Raw genomic sequence first — 24,302 nt, 5'->3', positions numbered from 1 at the left:
TAATATCTCTGATGAATACCGATGCAAAAATCCTAAATAAAATTCTAGCAAATCGAATACAACAATGCATTAAAAAGATTATTCATCACGACCAAGTGGGGTTCATCCCCGGGGCACAAGGATGGTTCAACATACGCAAATCCATCAATGTGATACATCATATAAACAAAATAAAGGACAAAAATCATATGATTATATCAATTGATGCAGAAAAAGCATTTGACAAGATACAACATCCATTTATGATTAAAACACTTAATAAAATAGGTATAGAAGGAAAATACCTTAACATAATAAAGGCCATATATGACAAGCCCTCTGCTAATCTCATAATTAATCTCATAATTAATGGAGAAAAACTAATCTCATAATTAATGGAGAAAAACTGAAGCCCTTTGCTCTACGTTCAGGAACACGACAGGGATGTCCCCTATCACCTCTGCTTTTCAACATCGTGTTGGAAGTCCTTGCCAGAGCAATCAGGCAAGAGAAAGAAATAAAAGGCATCCAAATTGGGAATGAAGAAGTTAAATTATCACTCTTTGCAGATGGCTCAGCTTTAATAATAGAAAATGACATTTGAAAATTGAACACAAACATTTTTTTATTTGAAAAGGTCAAGGGTGGTTTTCTTTAACTTGGTTGTAAATACATTTTTAACTTTTTTTAGAGAAAACTCTCATAGAAAACTCATTAAACAACATTATTTAAAACAGAAAAACATTCATGTTAACACCTTCACCGGTCAAAAAAATAGGACATTGTCAGCACCCATCTCCTGTCACTTATCGATTCCTACCCTTCTCTGTTGCAAAACCACTGTCCTGGATTTCATGGTGAATATTTCTTTCTTTTCATAAGATTCCTATGAACTTTCTTGTATGTGTCTTATAGAGTATCCAACAGAGATTAGTGAGACAACTGAGGAGGATGACACACGGGGAACTAGGAAGATGATTACTAACTAGAAGGGCAGCTAGCAAGAATATTGCTTACTTTATACAACGATGAATGTCCAGGAGACTGAGAACAGCTTTATCACCTACCAATAACTAGTCAGAATTCCTTATCCAGTTTCTGCACCTGAGCTAGTTCTCAGACCCAATTCCATTCAATGACTGAAAGAAAAGATGGGTCCTTGCGAGGCAGGACACAGTAACACCACGGCAAGTATATACAGCAATTGTTCTCTGAGTTCTTTCTCAAAGCAACATATATTCATTTACTTAGGTTATTATCCATTGGAAAAAGAGGCATGCCCAAACATGTTGAGTGAGGGCTTTTGGACACAGGTTTGAAGTGGCCGTTGATACTCCAGGGCCTGAAGCATCATCATGGCCCGTTGATTAGGGCAGAGTTTTATGTGGAGGCAGGTGATAAATAATGTCCTGACCCAGACCCAGCTCATAGTGGGTCAGTTGGGTCTATAGACTGAATTGTTATCAGTTTAGTGATCACTTCCTGGGTTCCTGTGTAAATAACTCTAAAGAACATTACACCGTAGTTGGCAAAACCATAACACTGGTTCCTAGGCTTGGGGTAAGAGCTATCATAAGTGGGGATTCAAAGTGAAAGTTGCTGAAACTGCTAACATCCTCCTTTGTCAAAATGATAAATAAAAACAATATTTATCCCAGAGAGAATGACAGATTAGTGTGACATTTAAAGATCTAAAGGATGCAAGGGTAATGTCCCCATCATAGACCCATTAAACGTACAATCTGACTCCTCAAAAAGAAAAAAAAAAAAAAAAAAAGTGTCGCGTCCAGTGCAACACGGGCAGTGAGTGTGCGAGAAGGGGAGGTTTGCGTTAAGTTTTTTAGAAAGAAACAAACAGAGACTTAATGCAGTTAAATCTCTCCGAAGGCCAGGGGTCTCTCAGTCTCAGAGGACTGGAGCCCAGAATATTGGGGGTTTTTATTGAATAGGTACGAAAAACAAGAGAAAGCAACATTGTTTCTTACACAGTCTCTGAAACTCACACATCATAACAGAAGAATATTTATCTCAATTACCCTTTGTCAGTCAACAGCTGAAGCACAAGGTCCCCCAGTGTCCTAATCAAGGTATGTACCTTCTCAGGGTCAGAAGGGTCAAGTCTCTTATTTTGTAAGTTCTGTTGAGCTAAGTGGAGAGAACTGATCTTTGTTTTTTTGTAACTTCTCTCACAAACAGGTGCCAGGGAAAAGGCAGAGCCGGCAACAGCTTTTCCCAGGCAGGGGGAAGGGGAGGTAAGGCCCCTTCCCATATCCTTCTAAGGCAGCTCATTGGGGTCCCCATTCGGTTCCGCCTGGCTTAGGTTGTATCTCCCGTGAGATATCGTACCCGTTTTTGGCTGCAAACCATCTTTTGGGGACCAGACAGAGAGACATAAGGTGTAAACATAGGGATGGAACAAAGACCCAGAAAGGCACAGTCTCACGGACTCTTCTTTCCTTAAGGAAAGACATAGGGGGACAGTTGGCTAGGCTGTTGTGTGACTCCAAGACAGTACCAGGATGATACAGTAGATTACCCCAAACATGACCAATTAATAGCCTATTTACAAATGATGTGCTATATGTGGTATGTTAGCCAGAATAGATTAACATAGTCTCTGGTATACAATCCGTGCTTTGACAAATGCATTCTTTTTCAGTGGGGAATGGAAACAAGAAATAATTCACAGTCGCATGGATGGATATATATATAATCTTGCACATGTGCTATGCTATGTTAATTCCCTTAAACATTGGCATTATATGGTCCAAAGGGTCCTGAACCACTTGGATATTCCACATGACATTCACATGACATTTGGTTCACCTTATTAACACATCAATCAATCTGATCAAATGAATACATTGGAGGCTATGATAGAGCACATGAACTTCTGCCACTTTGGACGTATTACCTAACAGAGTCTTTGATATCAGAGGTACCTGTGATAACAAAAGGTGTTGTGTAGAGTTTATGGCATGCCCCAGTATGAGAATTACAGCACATACTCTGGGATTCTGGAGAAAGCAGCAAAGTATACACCAACTGAGAAACAGCCCCTGGTATAATACTAGGCCTTGGTGGTAACAGAGTGTTTAAATAGGGGCCATCAAGCAACCATGCCACTTATCTTGAGCTGAATTCTGTCAGACTCATCAAGACATAAAATCAGGTAAACCCAACAGCAATCCATCATAAGATGAAAGTGGTTCATTTTGAATCAGAAAGAAGCAGAGCAGAAAGTACACGTAAGTCCCATGACCCAGTAATCTAAACCATCATGCCATATCACTGTTGCATCAGAACCTCTGCTTTGGTTCAAATCCATGGCTTCTAACAGAAGAGATATGATGTGTACAGTAGGCAGAGTGATCAACACCCAAAGATATTCTTGTTCTAATTCTTAGAAACAGTGAACATGTTAGGTTATGTGGTAGAGTGGGTTGCATAGTGTCCACCTGAAACCTCAAAATGTGACCTTGTGTGGAAATAAAATCCCTGTAAATGTAATTATGGTAAGGATCTAAATGAGATAATATTGGCTTAGGGTGGGACCTAAATCCAATGAAAGTATAAGCCATAGTAAAGAACAACACAGTGATCCAGAGAAGAAAGTAAAGTGAAAATGGAGGCGGAGATTGAAGTGGTGAGTCTACAGACCAAAGAATATTAAGGATTGCCAGCAACCACAAGGAGCTAGGGGAGGGACATGGAATGATTTCTCCCTCAGGGCTTACAGAAGGGCTCAACCCTAGACATCCTAGTTTCTGACTTTTGGCTTCTGAAATGTGAGAATATTAATTTCTGAGGTTTTAAACCATGCAGTTTGTCATAGTTCATTATGGGATCCCTAGAACATTAATACACATAGCAAAGGGGAATTCAGGTTGTAGATGGAATCAAGGTTGTTGTTCAGCTAATCTTAAAATGGGGGATTATCCAGGATTTTCCAGAAGGGCCCAATGTCATCCCAAGGATCCTTAAATGTGGGAGACAGTGGCAGAAAAGAGAGAACCAGAGAGATGGTAGCATGAGAGGGAATTGGCCAGACTGTGATGGCTTTGAACGTGGATGAGGACATCATGAGCCAAGGAATCCAAGTGGCCTCTAGTAGCTGGAAAGGCAATGGCTTGGAGGAGGAAACTAGCCCTGCAAACACCTTGACTTTAGCCCCATGATTTTCCTCAGTGTCCCATTTAAAATAACTGTATACTTAAATCCTCATCTATATTTTTCTCCTGTTGGTCCTTTTTCCTAGAGTTTGACATTTCTTCTGTCCAAATTTTACCCTTTCTTCAAACATAACTCAAGTCCCTCCTCCTCCAAAAAAGCCTTTCTGGTCACTTTAGTCCTTATCAAACGACCCCTTCTCAAATTTTCTGTGCTATTAATAGTCGATATCACATACTCTAATACATTGATACATTTTTGTATTATATACTATTGATAATATAGGCTAAGATTGCTTTCTCAAACAGGTTTCAAGCTATATCACTCAGAATTCCAACCAAAAACAGATGGTACCACAAAGTAAGATAATTTGAATAGGGTTTATTTACTTAGGGATGATTTACAGAGATGTGTATTTAGGTAAGGCTTAAGGGATTGTGGAATCACCTGGAGATAGTCTCAGTGAGTTAATACCATCCTTAGGCAAGAAGTCCTAAGAGGGCACAGAATGTATTCTAGAGTAGATACTACAAGCAGAGCCCTGAATGAGAGACAGAATCTTATATCAGTTGCCTTGAGAAAAGCAGTGACCATCAGTTGAGAGAGGCAGTCAACCTTGCAAGGGACCTTTCAAGAAAACAAATACCTTGGCCTCACTCCATTTGGTGCTCTCACTGAAGAACTCAATCAAAAGCATAATGCAAGGGAGTCCTGTTAGAATGGTCCTTCTGACTCAGCCTCCAGAGACAAAGAACAGGGTGGAAAATACTGGGGAATGGATTAGTGGAGGCAAACAGAATAGGGCTTTAGTATCATTCAAAGCGATCATGGGTCCTGCAGAAATAAATATACACTTTACAAGTACTTGTTAGTTGTATTTCGTTTAATACAAGAAATAGAAGCTCTGTGATTATTAACTAAATATTTGTAAAATACTTACCATATGATAGGCATTCTTATGCAAGTCTTGAGGACATAGTGGTAAACACAAAACAAAACAAAATAACTGCTTCATGGAGACTTTATGTCTTATGCCAAGTATATATGACAAAGCTGTAAAATACTTTGTTATATGCCAAAGATGCACTCAAATAGATTTGAAATCTCATAACCAAAGCCCTCATCTGAATAGTTTATTGATTTACAAAAGGTTACTCATGAGACAAAATAGATAGTAGAAAAATTTCTTTTAAAAAAGAAAGCTATATGTGGAAATATTAAAATATGAATGTTAAAAAGTAGAGTTAATTATTTTTTTTAACCAATGGCGTTGATTATTTGTACAAATCCTCATTATGTTTGCTTAATACTAGATGAACATGTACAGATCTGATCTAAAGCTTATGTGAATGTGAATGTACTTTGATACAAATAAATCCCACAGCTGTAGAGTGCTCCCGCTTTCAGCTCAGCTGAGCCAAACTCCAGCTTCCCTTAGCCACATGCATTACCACTTTGCTGAAGATCTTTTTGCTGAGAAAATTAGGTATTAAATGCCTCAGTTTCAATGCACAACATAGTCTGTTTAGGTAGTTCCTTGATAGACCAATGGCTCCCACAAGAGTTATACTTTTTCAAATGGTAATATGGAAGTTGCATTAATTTAGTTACCTATTCAGAGCATTAATTTTGGTGTTCTTATAACTATCTGTTATCTCCTTTTACCAGTCTGATTAACTCTCCACTTCCCTGTAAATTTCCCCAAACCCTCTTTATCAAGTTATTCAAGGTCAGTAAGTACTTATTCATCAAAATGTCCAACATTCAGGACACAAAGAGACTTAAGGACTTAGAATGAATCTTCATGGACAGGATCTTAGGCACAGGTACATTATCGATTATTTGTAGTCTAGATGTTGTTATTGTACACCAACTACATACAAAGCACTGTGTTAGGCACTATGGGGGGAGGGATACATAAGGAATAGAAAATGTCCTTAAGAAGTTTCTAACCTAGTTCTAGAAAAAACATGAGGGTGAAGAACTGCAGTTAAAGGCAAAATGTACTTCTGGCGTCCCTACACATTGGAATTTAAGAAAATACCAACTGTACATAAACAAGAAATAGTTTAGAAGAATTAACAAACAGTTGAACTGATCCCTGCAGAATGAGGTTGTGTTTGTTTTTTTGTCTGTCTAAGATAGATGATACAAATTCAGGAAGAGAAAATGACACAACAGAAAAGCAGATATTAGAATGTATGGGGACCTTTGATCACCCAAGTTTTTGCTTGGACAAATAACTGGTTTTATCCACTGGGAAGAGATTGCGAGGAATATTTCCAAGATCACTTACTTCTTACTGCCTTGGGAAGTATTTCTGTTATTTGTAGCGAGAATAATAATATAGGCTTGCTTCTTCGTAAAAGCAGATGATAGGTGTAGGGACAGAGCCCCAGAGAGCAGTTTCCAGGCTCTCGGCCTCACGTAGAAAGGTGCTGGCTCAGGTAGTAAATGGCCATCAACTGTGATTTGCTGGCCATCAGCTGTGGCTAGTTAGCCGTCAGCTGTAACCAGTGAGCCATTGGCCTCTAATATAACTGATGTGACTACACTAGCAAAAAATGGGGGCTAGCAGGAAAATGGTGGCTGAGCGAGCAGGGGCGGATTGCAGAGAGGCGGATGCCGCCAGAGAGAATATAGTTATATGACTCCCCTACTTGTGGCTCCCTGGGTGTTCCTTTTTGGCCTCACCATATCCTGCATTCTTATGTGGGGAGCGGGAGCAGAGACCCCACAGGCCACCCTGCATGACAATAGGTTACACAATCAATGGTTTGAAACAATTTAATGTAAGTAATAAAGTATCTGATGAAATATGAAATGTTAGCTATTTAATCCGTTGGGAAAAAACCTTCCACCTATCTACTCGTCAATAATTCTATTAATCCTTTGAAGACTTATTTCCCCATCCACAAACCAGAATTTCCCTCTCTTATTTCCCTATATTTTGTGATTGTATAGCCATTTGTATGTTTCTGTGACAAATAACATGATAGATTAATTTTAGAATTTACACCCAATTCATACAGATTTGCTTTGAAATACTGAATTATATGTCAAACAATAAAATTACATAACAAGTCACACTTGCTTATTCCCCCAATAGCCAAAAGTACAAAGCTAACTTTGATGCTCAATCATAGGAACTGCATTAAGCTAAATAACTGGTGTATTTGTTTCTCCTTTTGTTTACATGTATATTTGTAAACTGTAGAGATGTTAAAATATGTACTTACATGTAGCATATATTTTAACAGCATTATTTTATTTTTAATAGTCTTTTTCAAATACTTGAGAAAATATAAATAAGTTACTTTAAATTTTATTTATATTTTGAAATACACTGATGTATGTCAAATGTCCTAAGTACCAGAATGTCTCCCATGTATAACTTCTGTACATTTAGGAACTACGCTTTCTCAAGAAATGTAGTTAAGGGGTAGTTGAGAGTTGTGACTATATGAAATAAAACCATAAAAAACAAAAAAGAGGTGGAAGCAGAGAAAAGTACTTGTTAGACACATAGTTTTATAAGAATTGTAACTTAAATTAACTCATTTATTCTCTCTGAGCAACTCACTGTAAGGATTTGCAAATATGTTTTATAACTTTAATTGAATTTTTATTCACTGCAAAAGTAATGGCTCTTAAACATATACAGATTAACAACCAATCACAGATGGTCAAAAGATTTGTATCAGCAGATATATTGTAGTCTCCATTTCCCAAGTTTTAGTTATATTTTCTGATTAGCAAATCTTGAAATACATACAATCATGTTCAGTTTGTAGTATGTTGACAAAATAGCAAAAATACTGGTCATATCAATTGTATCACCATGTGGTTGACCCTTCAATGATTAACTTTCGACATTGAATTTTGTCACAAATACCTAATATGAAATCATTATGCTACTTTAGTATAACAGAGAAAGTGAACTCTTATGTTTGGAAATCATAATCTAGGTAAGAGTAGTTGTGTGTGTATGTCTGGGTGTCTTGATGTGATTTGAGCCTTAAAGCAACAAGATATGTGGAACATTTGAAAGATTGTTTTTCAAATAATTTCTTATTATATCCCTTAAAATTTGCTCTTAGTAATTAAGTTTTTGACTTAAATATTAGAAATCTAAGTGCTTCTGAAATGTATTGGGTCACTAAGCATCTTATAAAAATGTTTGTCAGAAAATTTTCTTTGGAATTATGTCAGGAAGAGTATAGAATGGAGGTGTTATATAATCTGAGTGTGCATGTATTTTCTTGGGGCCCTTGCATTTGACAGAGAGGAATAACACAGGGATAAATTTCAGATATCAAATACAACTTGTTAAAGAATATTTCTAGTTATATTCCATTTAAGGGTGGCCGTGATGATTAGTTCTGCTCAAAGAGTCATGAAGTGTAGTTTGTGAGGTGAGATTTCTGAGACTATGAGTCCTTCTTAAATTAAAAAAAAAAAAAAAAAAAAAAAAAAAAAAGAGCAGGGCAGATTCAGCTGGTATACCATTTTCTGCCCTTTTGCCACTTTTTTCTTCTTGCCCTAACTCATCTTTCCTGGAAAACTGATTAGAGGTTACTTTGCAAACATGAAAAAACAAACAAGAAAAATAGTAAAGCATAAGATGGGATAATTTTGTGCCTCTAATGGCATATGCTTGAGTTCTCATGCCCAGGACTCCCTAACAAGGACTTTTTAATGCATAAGACTAACAAACTTCTATCTGAGTCAAGCACTTTGGTATAGAGTTTTTTTTATTGTTGTCAGCCAAGTGCAATTCTAACAAATTCACTTTCAATCACACCATGCAGAGAACTGCCTTCTCCATCACTTATTAATTTTGTTGCAATGCCAAAGCCAATGAGATAACCCGAACTTCTTCAGGAGAATGCCAATGTCACATTGCTTAATGCTGACACCAGTGTTAGAAGGTCTATGTAAAGGTGATCTATAACTACACTGAATGATTATTATAGAAACTTATTCAACATAGAAGATGCCACACATGAACAAAATAATGCCCAAGGTGATTTCTTTCATGGACTATTTAAATAATCATTTACAGCAAAGAATTACCATCTGTATAATGTCTTTTTTTCTCCTAGTTGTATTTTTAACATGTTTCATAATGCTACTGCCAAGATAAAGTAGAAGAAACCCTATTTTGGCCCATAATGGTGCATTACAAAATATCACGAAACAAAAGTAAATGGAATTGGAAGCGGAATTTCTTGACCTGAATTAATTCTTGAGATTATGGTTGACAGCATAATGAGAAATGACAGTGACAAATGACCTGCCAGGGAAAATGATCCACTATTATTTGCTGCTATGTGGCATTATGCTATGAAATAATAATTCAGATAAAAAATAGTAAGAAATTAAATCTTTAAAATGCAGTAGGAAGAATGTATGTAGTAGATGAGAATTATTTCCAATGCTTAATTGCATTCAAGGCTAACAATGTCAATGACTAATTCAATGGAACCACAATTTTTTTTTAAAATTTAGATTAACTCCCTGTATAAAATACATTAAGAGTATTCAGCAAAAGAATTTTATGCAGGTGGCTTGAAATAAAATATTAGTGTTATACAGTTTTGTAATTATATTTTGCCCAAAAAGAGACAGAATATTCAGGCAGAACAAATTAGAGAAAGAGAAGTGGAAATTTGTCTGAAAAGATTAAATATGTCCACATTGGGTAAAAGCATCTCAAAGAATTTCAAGATCTAAAGTGCTGTAAAACAGTACTAAAATGTACTTGAATGTGCAGTGTGGCTTAGATATGCAGTTGGTTAAAAAGAAACATTCAAATTAGTTATCAAATTTAGAAATATAACAGATTTGGAAGAGGGAGTCTGTTTTAGCAGTTAGTAAGGGCATGAGATTCATGTATTAGTTACAAGGCTGGGAAATGAACTGAGCTGAACTCATTTTGTGACCTAAAGCAAATCTTCTCTAGATCTCAATTTCCTTAGCTGTAGAACAGCTGAGAGAGACAACAGTCCTTGTTCCCTTACCTGCCTCAATCCCTGGGCAAGAATTTCCCTTCGAATTCTGTGCATAAAAAGTTGAAGAGGAGAGGGCAATAAAACAACAAGAATGCACATGCAATTGTATGTATAAGCCCTAGATTTTACTTGCAACTATGATTATCTTTGATTTATAGTCAAGTATAGCTATTTAGTTGCAAACATATATTTTCATTTAGCAGTTTCAAGGTGGAATTGATTTTATATTGCCAATAAGTACTTTACTTACGTATATGCTTACTCTTCTTTATAATGTCATTGAAATGGATGTCAGTTTGTAGTAAATTATTTCTTGACACCTTAATAGTACCAATATATGATGCAGTTGTATATCAAACTGAATGAAACATATCTATATTTATTTAGAAATAGAGTCTCATTGATATTTTGAAATTAGATCTTTTATGTCAAGTGGGATAAGACTGTTGTGAATTTTTGATAATACTGTTTTAAATGGTTATTAAATTGATAGCAATAGGAATGGTCAGCTTTCAGAAAAGTTATGGTAGACTAGTGTTTAGCTTTATTGCTTCCTTTCTTTCTTCCTCTATCTTGCTTTCCTTCTTTTCATTATTCCTTCTTTTCTTTCCACCCCCCCTTCTTTTCTTTCACCCTTCATATACTTTTCCTTTCTCCTTCTTTCTCCCCCTTTGGATTAGTTTCTACCTCATTTCCTTGTCTTTCTTACTTCCTGTAAACTTTTCATCTTTTGTCTTTCCTATCCCCATTTCCTGTCTTTTCCTCTTTATTTGTTCTGAATCAATTTCAACCATCCATCCTGTTTGCTTCTTTTCTTTCCTATCATGCATCCTGCTTCCCTTCTATCCATTCATTTGTACATTTATCCTGTCTGTTTTTTTTCTTCTTTCTTATAACAAACATTTATTGGATACTTATGTGACAGATGACATGTCCAATGTTAGGAATCCTGAAATAAATAGCACATGATCTCCAAAGAATTGAATGTGTATCTACAAGGAGGAAAGATAAATTTGAAAGTTAGTAAAATTATATAGAGGACTATGGAAAAAGAGGTATGGATTGGAATATGAGGCTTGTGTACAATATTTCGTTTCTTCCCCGCATTCTTACTCCCAGAGAACACTTATAGATACCTAGTATAACCAATAAGCACTGCCCCCCCCCACTATGATACACGATTAGATGTTGTCACAGCTATTAAGAATGGCTTTCTCTGTAGATTTGTTCTTTCTTTCAATAGCCCACCATATTGTCATAAGAAAGTTTATTCTGAAGAGACCTTGGATTAGTCAAGCACCAGAGATTACCCACCTGGGATTCTGAAATCCAGTACATTCCCCCCCAAAAGCCTATATTTAGGACTGGGCCTTGGTTCAATTCCTGGGAATTGACCCCCGAGTCCTTGGAATATCCTGCCTCATAAAAGAGTTTTTGTTTGTCTGAGGTCTTGGGCCATGCTGTATCAGTTTGTTATTTGGAGGGGGGGGTGGAGGAAGAGAGGAGGGTAAGACTGAGTAGCTGAGGTCAGTCACACAGCACTGCATGCCTCTATGACTGATCTTTGGTAAAAATCTTGGATGATAGTAAGTTTCAGGTGAGCTGGTCTGGTTGGCAACATTTCACATGGAATCATATGTTTCTGATAAAATTAAGCCTGTGTCTATGTGGCTCCACTCTGGGGGGATCTGAAAGTTTACACCTGGTTCTCCTCGACTTTACTTATGTGCCTCCTTTATTTGCTGATTTTAATCTGTATCAGTTTGCTTTTATAAACCATAACAATGAGTATAACAACTTTATGACTCCTGTGAGTCCTTCTAGTAAATTGTGTAGCCTGAGGGAAGTCTTAGGAACTCCTAACACATCAAGAGATAACTTCCCCATTTACTAGACTCTCTGTAGACCATACATTGTACTACAGTTGTGCAATATGCCATTGGGAAAAACTGGGTGAAAGTGTATAAAGACCACATATGAATTTGCATGTATAATGATCTCAAAATAAACCTTCTTTTAAACAAATTTTTGAATCGTACCCTTAATATGGGTACATTTTATTATACCTCAAAAAATAAAATTTCTGTATCCTGATACAAAGATTCTAAGAACTAGAATATGCCACTACCATCAGTAAGAGACTAAGGTTGCACAAAGTTCTAAATAGATTTATTACAAAATCCTGGTCCTTGCATTTTATAGAGTAGCCAGAAACATTTATGCCTTCCCTTGTTGGGTTCTATTACTGAATAAACGTTTTATGCTTTTTCTCTGAGGTTTAATGTTTTCCTAAGAGGTTCCTCAATCCTTTCCACAAATAGGCTTGCATAGGGCAGCCCCATTGTTTTGCAAGAATTATCCAAACACACTGTAAAACAAGTTAGACACAAATTAAAATCCATCTTTAAAAAAAGGACAAATTTTATAACCTTACTAAATCAACTCAAACTATATTTACTAATTCTAATGTTGAACCAAGAATTGCAGAAGTTATCAAATTATTATGAAACAAGACCCATACCTCATGGGCATTATAGTGTCTCCACTACTTGATAGCTATGTGATCTTTGTTAAGTTTCTCAACTTCTTTGACCTTCCGTTTTCTCAACTGTAAAAATGAGCATAAGAGTATCTATCTCATAAGTTATAATAATTCGATAAGTTTCAATGTATTATATAACAATGCAAAGGAAATGCCCTGGTGGGTGTCAAAGAGTAAATAATCCTTGGGCTTCAGAAGAGGAGAGTACAACAATAATTAGAGTGGTGAGGGGATTATAAAGATGATAGGGGCATGCAGTCAAGATGACAACATAAGTAAATGAAGTGTTTACCTCCTTTCACCATAACATCAAAATTACAACTAAACTACAGAACAGTCATCATTGAGAATGACCTGAAGTCTAGATGAACCAAAACCCTACAAGTAAGGACATAAAGAAGAAGCCACCTGAACGACAGTAGGAAGGGCAGAGATGGAGAATGGTCTCACCTGCGTGAGATCATTAAAAATCGGGAGGGCTATCTTGGCAGTGGAGGTCCCCCCCAAATCCCTTGGAGAAGCAAAGGATCTCAACCCCACACCTGGCTGCCAAGCCCAGGGTTTCAGTGCCAGGAAGAGAAGTCCCCATAACTTCTGGTTGTGAAAACCAGCAGAAATTGTGGCTGAGTGAGACAGAGGGTGGCTGCAGTTCCAGGCGCTCCTCATAAAAGGGCCTGCATACAAACTTACTTGTTGATAGACTCACTCACTCTGAGCTCCAGCACCGGGGAAAGCAGCTCAAAATGCATCAGGGACATACTGGGGGGGAACTGAATTGTCTGGCTTCAAGGCAAGGGCTAGAGGGGTGGCTTTCTCCCAGATGGAGAAGCTGGCAGAAGCCATTGATTCTTTGTTGAACCCGCCACCCTCCTGGAGTTCAGATGCAGGTGGCCACCATATCTGAGCCTCCATCAATTTGGCTAACATTATTTGTTTGCCCACTCTGGTAATTTTAAAACCCACCCCACCCAACTTTTGGGAACACCCAAGCCATTTCCAGTGGCTTTTCCAAACAGCCTGCCTTGGCTCATGTTGCAGACTTTCCTAAAATCTCACAACCGGCCTTGGTCCATGGCTTGGCCTCTTGAGGCACCCCCAAGCACAGCTCAGGTGGCGACCATCTGTGGATTGCTTTGTAGCTCATGCCAGGTAGCTCTGGCATGGCACAGGCTATTGCTAAATTTGGCTTGTAGTGGGAACCTCCCAGGAGGCCCTGAGGCTGGCACACTCACTGCCAGGGACTGGCCAGCTTTTCACCGAGCTGGAGTATCTCCAGATATCTCCAAAGATGAAACACCCAAAGGGAAAACTGGGCAGGCACCAGAGCCATGCTAAAGTGAATCCTGCTCTGTAGGGTCAGTCCCTATACCACAGCTCCTCCACTGTAGTCATGGCCAGTCCTCACAACAAATGAGCCCAAGGGTCAATCCCTCCATTGATGTGTGAACAGCAACCAAGTCTCAAGTACAATAGGAGGGCACAAACAATCCACATAAGGAACACACCTGGAGCACACAGCTCTGGTGACCAGGGAGATTGTGCCACTGGGCCCCAGAGGACACTTACTACATAATGTCACTGTATTAAGTCTATGAGACATAGTAACCCTACATAGAAAAAGCCCTGATACATAGAAACAAACACAGGGTAGCAGCCAAAATGGGAAGGCAAAGAAATATGCCCAAATAAAGAACAGAAAAAGCTCCAGAATAAGAACTAAACAAAATGGAGACAAGCATTTATCCAGATGCGAGTTCAAAACACTGGTTATAAGGATCCTCCAGGATCTAAGGGAGAACTTCAACAAAGAGATAACAAGCATAAAAAAGGACACAGAAAACATAAAAAAAAAGAACCAGTCAGAACTGAAGAATACAGTAACTGAAATGAAGAGTCACCAGCAGACCAGATGAAGTGAGGATCAAATCAGCAATTTGGAAGAAAATGCGGTAGAAAACAAGTGGCAAAAAGAAAAAAGAAAAAAAAAAGAATAAATGGCTGTAGCCACAATCTTTAATGGAATGTTTAATGAAAGCTGTGAGGGAACATCCTTTCTTGTTCCTGATCTTAGGGGGAAAATAATTTAGTTTGTCACCACTGACAATAATTTGAAAAGAGGATTTCATAGGTGTCTTTTGTCATGTTGAGGAAATACCCTGGTATTCCTAACTTAATTGAAGAGCTTTTAAAATGTTACATTGATTTTTGATATTGTTAATTTTTTCTACATCTACTGAGATCAATTTTTTTTTTCCTTTTTATATCAACATGGTGAATTAGACTGATTTTCAAATATCAAATCAACTTTAAAGTCTTGAGAGAAACAGCACTCAGTTTTCTAACATTTATGGTAGGGGAAGGTTTGCAGTTGTGTTCATAAATGGTAGTGCTCTGAGATTTCTTGTAATTTCTTTATCTGGTTGCAGTATGTGACTGCTCATCTCATGATTTGGGAAATTTCCCTCGTCTCTTAGTGATCTTACTACAGGTCCACTAGTAATGAATTCTCCAGGCTCGGCTTGTCTGAACAGGTTTCAATTTAGCCTTAATTTATTAAAGATAATTTTTACTGTAAATTATTGTCAGCTTTTTTGTTTTGTTTTATTTTTGTAGTTGCAGTTGTTTTTTATTATATATTTACTAGCATAAATTCTGATGAAAATTCTCATTTGTTTGAAATTTGACTTTTCCCCCTATCATTGTTTTTGTGATTTAAAAATTTCTATCATACACACACACACACACACACACACACACATTACAAATTTGATCAAAATGTATGCTTGGCGTGGTTTTCTTTATTTTTTTCTTCTCTTTGAGGTTTGGTGAACTTTGTGTATCTCTGGGTTCAGTTTTTTTAAATTGTATTTAGAAAATATTTAGCTATTTTTTAAAAGTTTTCTCGTCCTGACTCCTCTCACCCCCTAACACTACATGCATGTTAGATCACTTGAGAACGCCCCACAGCTCATAAATGCTGTTCTTTTTCTAATCAGTTTTTTTTATCTGTGTTATAATATGGAGAGTTTTTATTACTGTGTTCTTAATTTCACTGATTTTTTTATTTTTTTGTAATGTTGAATTGCTCTTAATCTCATACATTTTTTTTTTTCATTTTTGATGTTATATTTACATACCTACTGTTGGATCTGGACCTTTATTATATCTTCCATTTCTTTCTTCATTAGGTTTATGCTTTTCTTTAGATTTTTTGGATATAGGTAGTATATTTATAATAACTGTGCAATGTGTTTGTCTGCTAATTCAATCACTTGTATTAACTGATGTTTCTCGCACTTTTATGCATGCGTGATAATGTTTGGTTGGAAGCTAGACATTATTTTTTTGTCTTATGTGCTGAATTTTGTTGTATTCCATTATATGGTGATGGACTTTGTTCTAGGAAATAATTAGCATATCAGTATAATCCTTTTGAGATTTGCTTCTGAGCTCAGTATATCACTTTCTGCTTAAAGTCTGATTTACCCCTGTATTAAGGCATTAACTTTCTGAAGAGTCTGAACAGTGTTCCATGCATTAAAAGGTTTTTCACTTCAGATGGTCTCTTAGTAACTATTCCCAGTCTCGTGTAAGCTTTGATAATTGTTCTGCCAAATTATTTCCTTAGTCTTGGGTATTTTCCTTATATAGTTTGCAAAACAGTTCTCAAAAACTTGAGTCGACCCCTAAGAAGTTATCTCGTGCAATTCACTCCTTGCCATGATTCTACTCCATAAAGTCAAGCTGTCTTAATTTCCCTGAACTCCGAACTTTGTCTGCTCAGTTCAGTACATTGAGCTCTGACTGGTTTCCCACTCCGTGCACTATGGTCTGAAAATTCTCTTCAGCTGGTAATACAGGACAATTATGGAGCTCACCTTGCTTTTGCCCTTCTTTCAGGAAATAGTCTCCTATACTTCTTCTTGTAAAATGTCTGAAAACTGTTGTTTTGACCAATTATATCATTGTTAAAATTGGGAAGTTAAATCTCGATCCCATTACTCTGTTATGAACAGATGTGGAAGCCCAAACAATAGCTTTGAAATTATTTGTTTAGGAAAAAGCTGGTTCCTAGTATATAGATTTGCTTAAATATTATACAATTTCTATAGTAGAATAAATCTGCCATAGATATAGAGATAATTTTTAAATAACTAAAGTGAATTTCTTCCAGAAAAGAAGTGATACAATTTAATGTAATTTTAGGGAAAAAAAAAATATATATACACACACATATATATATATATATATATATATATATATATATATATATATATATATACACACACACACATATATATATATATACATATATATATATATATATATATATATATATATATATATATATATCCATATTGCAAAGACCGACCAAGTCAACTTAATGACTACAACAAATAATTCATGTCGGTAATAACAGTGTATTTTTCAACTAAGAAACAATTTTAAGGCTTACTGAAGAAATTTCATACACTATTTCAGTCTTCAAAAAAGCTATAATGTGTAACAACTGGCTCATTTTTGGACTTCTGTGCTAAATTACTTATAAATTGAGTAAAGAAATTATCTTCTAAAAGAACCTTACCAACGTACACTATTAAATCTTCAGCAAAAATATCTATTTTTTTAATTGTAACAAACATAGATTTTATAAATTATAAGAGATCAGTTAAGTCACTAGCTGTTTTATCTGTCAATTACTGATGACTGTATTAATAATACACATATGAATAGATTATTTTCTTCAGGGATAGGTGGCATGTTAAAGGGAACTATCTATGAACATCTTATTAAGAGATAAGACCTCAGTCTTAAAGTAAGATACACATATAATCAATGAGATGAGCCAAATATTAACCATTTGGATAAAAACTATAATGTGGAATATGTGATCACAAAAGTATCTCAAATGAAGTGAATATAGCAATTTGGATTAAATCTAACATGTAAAGTATGTTCTGAGGAAAGCATCTAAATTTTCTGAAGGTACGTATATTTAATTTTCTAGCTACACATGCTTATGTTAACATATTAGCAATAGTCACTGGTGTTACTTGCAATCACTTGAACTAATGAGTATGAGTATGATTTGCCTACTCCATTCTATGCCTTATGTCTCATGCCCAACCACACACACACACACACACACACACACACACACACACAGCACTAGCACAACCTTAATCTAACTGAGTTAAATACTATATATTAATGTTAATATTATTAATTTACTAAAATATAGAGTGATTAGATTGTAGTACAGCTGTTATTTAAATGTTCGCTACCGCCAGTTTGTGATAAGCACTTGATATCCATTTTCCTAGTTATTGTTTACACAAAACTGAAAGATAGGGATTGTTACACTGCTTTCTAGAGGAGAAGCTTTGAATAAGGGAGCTTAACTATTTTCATTAGTTTCTGGTATAAATGGCAATTTCAGGTTAGAACATTTTTTTTCTTTCTCTTTTCACTATCCCATGCTGCACAGAAATATTGTTGGTTTAATAGATGACCTCAAAATTTTGGCCGCTTGTGATATGCTAGAGCTACATATAATAATACAAGTCAAAACTGGCCTAACTCATAACTATAAAGTCAGATGTTTCTTAGGTAAAATGTGACCCAGTTACTAGGATAATACCCAGGATTCCCATAGAAGGCCACATTAAAATAGTTTTATAATGCTGCATTGTAGTCATCATATCATTAAGCTAATTTTGCCAAATAGAGAAAACTTCACATTAATTTCATTGATTTATTTATATTCAATATTATTTTTTAAATGTGAAAGATTGCATTGCTTATTTGATCTCAAAAAGTTTTCATTCTCTTTCAGTGTAAGAATGCCACTCAAATAGCCCATAATAATTGCTATTTCCTTAAAGTTTTAAGTATTAATGTATTATACTTAAATAATTTCTAATGCAATAGGGCTCCATTAATTCTATGCGCTTATGTACAGAATTTTGTGTGTATGAAATTTACGGAGTACTTGCTATGTGGTACACATTGTTTAAATGTTTTTAACATATTATAAATATTAAAATAGTTAATTTTAAAGTAACAGGGACAATAATAGTTTTAAGAATATAGCTAAATCCATTCTGTATCCTTGCCCATAAATAGATGATGTTGAGTGTTAAACTGTACACTTGTTAAATTTAATCAGTTGAACTAATGAGCTTTAGTCAATATTTAAAATTCTAAAAAAAGTCCCAAAATACTAAAAACTTATGAAATCTGGCCTCAACACAAAATCTAAAGTTCAATTTTATAGAGGGGAGGGCAATTTCCCAGCCAGCAAGCAGCCATGATTACCATCCTCTAGTTTGATTCTATTATTGGCTGAATATAGATTGATGTGCTTGTCTCCACTGCACCAATGTATAATGCATGAACATGATTACTGATGTAATTTAGAAACAGGATGCCTTTAATCTTCTGCTCAGATCAATCAATTACAATACATAGGTTATAGACTGTCCTATGATATTATACTAAATCCTTAATAGAACTAATCTTAGAACTAAATGAGGTTGGGGAAAATGTGAAACCCACAGAGATTGCTCTTTTGAACACAGACAATGGAACTTTAACCATCATGTGTTTAATTTCCCAGAACAAACAGAGACCACTCTGATGGTTGTAGAGAAAGAAAGAATACTTCAGGGAGGAAAATGTCACTTTTTCCTTTTGAAGAAACCACTTTTCTACTCGTAAAGTGAAATTCAAGATTTTCCCGATTCAATAATCTGTGGAAGACTCACAACTAGAGACATTATGCACTGTTACCTTCTGCATATCAATGCATCTCGTCATATGGCAGATAAATGTTCTGTTTCAAACTGCATTTGGAAATGCCTATTTCCCTTTAGAGCAACATTCATTCATTCAGTTAACATGTGACTTGAAAAAAGTATTTTCCATATGAATTTGACATAACTTACTGTTGTGTTATAATGACTTTTTTAGTGTACATGAAAACTTAATTACAATTCACACAATGTGTTTGTTCAGTTTGCTCTGGAGTCCTTGATGCATTTTGGGAGGAATTCATTTGAGTTTGGATTTAACTAAGACGCTAAGTAGAAAAAGAAAGGTGTTTTAGAAATGGGATGCAGATAGCACTCTGTGTTTTTGTGCGTATCCAGTGAAGAGAAGTGGTGAATGTGAATATATAGGGGCCACTTGCCTGAGTTTGCTGTTCTATTGTCCGCTGCTGGGTTTAGGCAGAGTAGCTGCTAACGGCAGAGTCAGAGTCAGCACCATGGATAGCGTCACACGTTTAGCACCTGGGAGAGCAACTCCGTTGTTTCACAAACCCAGCTGCAGCCAGTGAGCAGAAAAACAGAATGATGTACTTAGCCTGAAAAGGGGGAGAAAATAAAGCCACACACTGGAAGAGCGTGTCTTTTTATATTCCGAGAGAGGGAATGGTACAGCTTCAGAAAAGCTCAAGATACCATAAGAGCCTAAGCGTTGGCATATATTGATCCTTTTTTAAGTAAAACTAATTAACTGAAAAATTCAATATTTCCAGGCAATGTCTCACCTGGATGTTTCTGATTCATTTTCATCACCCTGATGTGAAACAGTAAGAATTTCTTAGGTTCTTGTTTGGATTGTTTTTCCCTTGGCTTGTGTTTTCTGGAACGTAAAAGTTGTTATGTTTATTTCCTCGTTATTTATAGCAATCCACATGATTCAACTTCCCTCATCTAACTCTCCCTCTTGACCCTTCTCAGTTCCATCCTCATTTTTTTTTTTACTTCAGATTTTAGGTTGCAACTGAGAAAATATGAATTTGTCTTATTCAAGGCACAGGGCAAGCAGGCTAATGGGCTGCAAGAACCCCCAAAACTTTCATCACACAACTGCATGTTTTGAAGTGGCCTCTGGACCTTAATCACCAGCTGGAAACAAGAGGTTTCTTCGTGTTCTAGTTCTGTTGGTTGTAGTGGTGGCAAATTCCATTAGGGAAAGGGGAGTGGAGAGGAGCTGACTTTTAGGTTAAAGGAGGAGATAATATAAATGAAGAAAAAAGAAGAAGAACTAGAAAAAACAACTTAGGAAACATCCTCTCCTAGCCTGGCTTGTCACATTTGATTTCCTGTCTCCAGGAGGACTATTTTGGCAGAAGTGTATGTACTTATACAGTGAGATTCCTGCGCTGGCAGGTTCCGAGAAGCAAAAACGAAGAGGACTCTTCTGCGCCTCCAACACTTTCCCATTCTAAACGAGATGACCCCTTAGAAATGATGGAAGAGAACAGGAAGGTGTGCCTAGTGTATTCAGGAGATGAGTGCCATGGGAGGTTATGCCAAGGATGGTAACTCTGAGCCCCACCCACCTTTTGTTCCTTTCCCCTCGCGCCCAGCCACGTCCCTTTCAAACTCTTTACTTGTTTAGTACCAGTTGTTAGCACAGTCTTTGGCCTTCTCATCTTTCTCGCAGCCTCCAGCACCTACATCCCAATCACCCCTCAACCTTGCATCTCCTCAGAGGTTGTAGCAGTGAAACTGGGCATGCTCAGCCGCGGCGCCAGCAGCCTTGTCTTTGGGAGGCGCGGCTCAGCGCCGGGCAGGGACTGGAGCGCCAATTCAGCTCCGGCTTCAGCGCCTATCTCCGCGGAGCCCGTGGGTCCAAGTGCACCCTGAGGCTAACTGCACCCTTAAAACTGGCTCATTCTCAATCTTCAACCTCCTTAATGCCACCAGAGTTTAGAAATAGTCCTTATTGAGGGATTGTTTTCCCACCTGTCTTTTCTTTGCGGCTAAGGGTGTTTTAGCTACTGCGGCGTGAGGAGCTCAGGGATGGAGCCCGTGGCTGGCGGCCGTAGAGATCATCTTCCTAGAGTAGCTGTTTGTCACTGAGTTTTGGAGATTTCTTGGCTGGCTTCCGCTAAACACGCTTGAGTAATCCGAGCTGTGGCGGCGCCTAAGCTCTCCGGATAAAGGGAGTGTGTGTGTGTGTGTGTGTGTGTGTGTGTGTGTGTGTGTGTAGGGGGAGAAGGCGGGGATAGAAACGTCAACCCTTCCCCCCACCCCCACCCCCCAGCCTCCTTTTCTGTCTACCCTTCCTGCAACAGCCACACAAGTCTTCCATCCCCGCTCAGCCATCCTCACAGCTCTGAGCCACCTCTAGGTTAAGCCCATTTGCACTGGGAAATTGGCGCTGTTTGGGAGAAGAGAAACAGATCGATTGCCCTTGTGACTCCCCGCCCCCTCCCCCACGGCTCCCTCCCCCGCCGCCTCCCCTCACCCCGCCTCCTCCTCTCTCCCCACCCTTAAACCTTCTCACCGGCGGCAGTCCGGAAGGTGAGGGGAATGGATTGGACTCCGGTGAGGAAAGCGGGTATCTAGAAGTGGTGCTAATGGGAGGAGATTGCTGGTTTCCAAAGAGGATGCTCTGCTACCGAGAGCGGCTCGCGCGCTGGCCTGGGCTCTAGCCGGAGGAGAGATCCCGGGAGAAGTCCGGAGCTCGCGGAGAGCGCTCCTCGGAAGACCGAGGTCAACATGCCTGTTCGCAGGGGGCATGTGGCACCGCAAAACACATTTTTGGGGACCATCATACGGAAATTTGAAGGGCAAAGTAAGTTCATTTGTTCTCTTTTCTCCCTCGCTTTCTGCTTTGATAGTGCACTTAGCGTCCGCCGCTGACAAGCGGAGGAGACGGCAACTCCGGGCTCTGACAAGTTAAGAGGCTGTGAAACGAAGCCAGGCGGTTCGAATGGCAGCGGGAGTGTTCTCCCTCTGATATTAATTTTGATTTACATTTTAGATTATGGTCTCCATTATAGGAGGCAATTGGATACTGTTCTCCCACTGCTCCATTATCTGCCTTGCTTCTCAGTGTCCTGCTCTGCTACTATCTTAAAGGCAATGAGCTAGTAGAACCTGAGTTTATATTGTGAGGCTATTAAGACTTATTAAAAGTCAGGAGCAGGGCAAAGGATATTGTTGGAACAAGAGAATGTGAATGGTAGCAGCGACGTAAATGGCTATGCAAACTGCATTTTACCTTGGTTAAATTGCAAGGCTGTGGTATGACAGGGATGCTTGCCTGCTGCTAGTTTATAGAGGCTAAACTTTGCATTGAATCAATGCAAATATATCCCATGCAGGATGCTCTGAAAAAAGTAATATCTACTCCGTGCTAGTTTCCAGCTCATTATGCAAAATAATATTCCTGTCTCTTTATTATCTCCTTAAATTTCCATCTAAACATTTAAAAATTGAAGTGCAATAAGTACATCCCACAAAGACTGTGAGAGAAATTTAATATTCTCATGTAGACACGCTATAAAGAATTAATTATTGTTATATAAATATGTTCATTTTAAATCCTTTACTTGTTAATTGATATTTGGCATTTTCTTAAAACCACATTAACACACATTTATGTTGTACATTTTGCAGTGATATTTATGGCTTTAGTGACATGAGTATATAGTAGCTTGTGTATAAAATAAACTTGTGTATCCTGCTTCATACTCTATCTAAAAATAGTAAATATAATCTGTGGTCAAAGTTAATAAACTCTTTAGATTACAATACCTACTGCTACGTAAAAATTCAGATTTCTCCCAGGGTAAAAGTGAAAAGGTGTTAACATGATATTTATTTTGTTTGTGGATATGTGTGTGTGTGAATTTTTATGTTTTGGAAAATATATATTATGAACAGGTGAACCTTTGCATTAGTGGACTCCTAATTAATGTGAAATAGTTTCATTTGTGTTGTGTGTAGTATGCCTTAGAGATAGAGAAAAGCCAAATTCAAGAATAATAACTACTTTGAGAAAGATGTACTCTAAGGGTCAGGGATGAAGTGAGAAATCTGACAGCTATAGGATGTTTCATGGTTTTGGCCTTGAAAATATTTACTATGCAATTACATGACATTCTGAAAATATCAATGGGGCAGCTAGTTGTCTGAGTATACATTAGGACCCAAGGGAGTTAGAGGGAGTGAAAACTATGTTATTTGAATGATTACATTCTCAAAATTTGAAGAGTAGTTTCTTAATACTTTTCCTTTTTTTTTTTTTTTTTTTTTTTGGTTAAAACTACATAGGGCCATTACTTTCACATTTAAGGTTGTTACTGTTCCCTCCCCCCCCCCCCCACCTTTTGAAAGCCTGGATACTTAGCAATTTGGGAAGCACCTGCATTTCAGATCTCCTATTCTGCAACAAATTGTTCCAGTGTTTATGAGAATCTTGTGGAAACTTTTTAAAAGATACCTTACTATCTTCTTATTACAGATAAAAAATTTATCATTGCAAATGCCAGAGTGCAGAACTGTGCCATCATCTACTGCAACGATGGGTTCTGTGAGATGACTGGTTTCTCCAGGCCAGATGTCATGCAAAAGCCATGCACTTGCGACTTTCTCCATGGGCCCGAGACCAAGAGGCATGATATTGCCCAAATTGCCCAGGCATTGCTGGGGTCAGAGGAGAGGAAAGTGGAGGTCACCTACTATCACAAAGATGGTAAAGTTTATTTAAAATTTCTTGTATTTGGTTCCATTGAAATGAAATTTTGACAACTGATTACTGAAAGTTCATATGCATGGAAGCCCCAAATATTCAGG

At 37.4% G+C, this 24,302-nt stretch overlaps 1 protein-coding gene across 7 annotated transcripts in view; it reads left to right on the top strand.

Annotated features, from left to right (window-relative positions):
* Positions 1 to 21,731: 21,731 nt before the first annotated feature.
* KCNH7 (potassium voltage-gated channel subfamily H member 7) overlaps positions 21,732 to 24,302 on the top strand; it is a 438,357-nt gene continuing 435,786 nt past the window's right edge. For 3 of the 7 annotated variants that reach the window (XM_074337148.2, XM_074337144.2, XM_019727305.3), the window contains exons 1-2: positions 21,734 to 22,296; positions 23,971 to 24,201. In XM_074337148.2, the coding sequence (XP_074193249.2) occupies positions 22,221 to 22,296; positions 23,971 to 24,201 (307 nt within the window). In that variant the 5' untranslated portion in view covers positions 21,734 to 22,220. Of the gene's footprint in view, positions 22,297 to 23,970; positions 24,202 to 24,302 lie in introns of all 7 variants that reach the window. The other 4 variants (XM_019727307.3, XM_019727306.3, XM_088794493.1 and 1 more) reach the window with 3 other exon arrangements.

This window comes from Rhinolophus sinicus, chromosome 17 (genome assembly GCF_057876585.1).
Source record: "Rhinolophus sinicus isolate RSI-liver-muscle chromosome 17, RSI-T2T, whole genome shotgun sequence".
Lineage (NCBI taxonomy): Eukaryota > Metazoa > Chordata > Mammalia > Chiroptera > Rhinolophidae > Rhinolophus > Rhinolophus sinicus.
The sequence above is the reverse complement of the archived record's forward strand: the minus strand, read 5'-3'. Positions and strand labels throughout refer to the sequence as shown.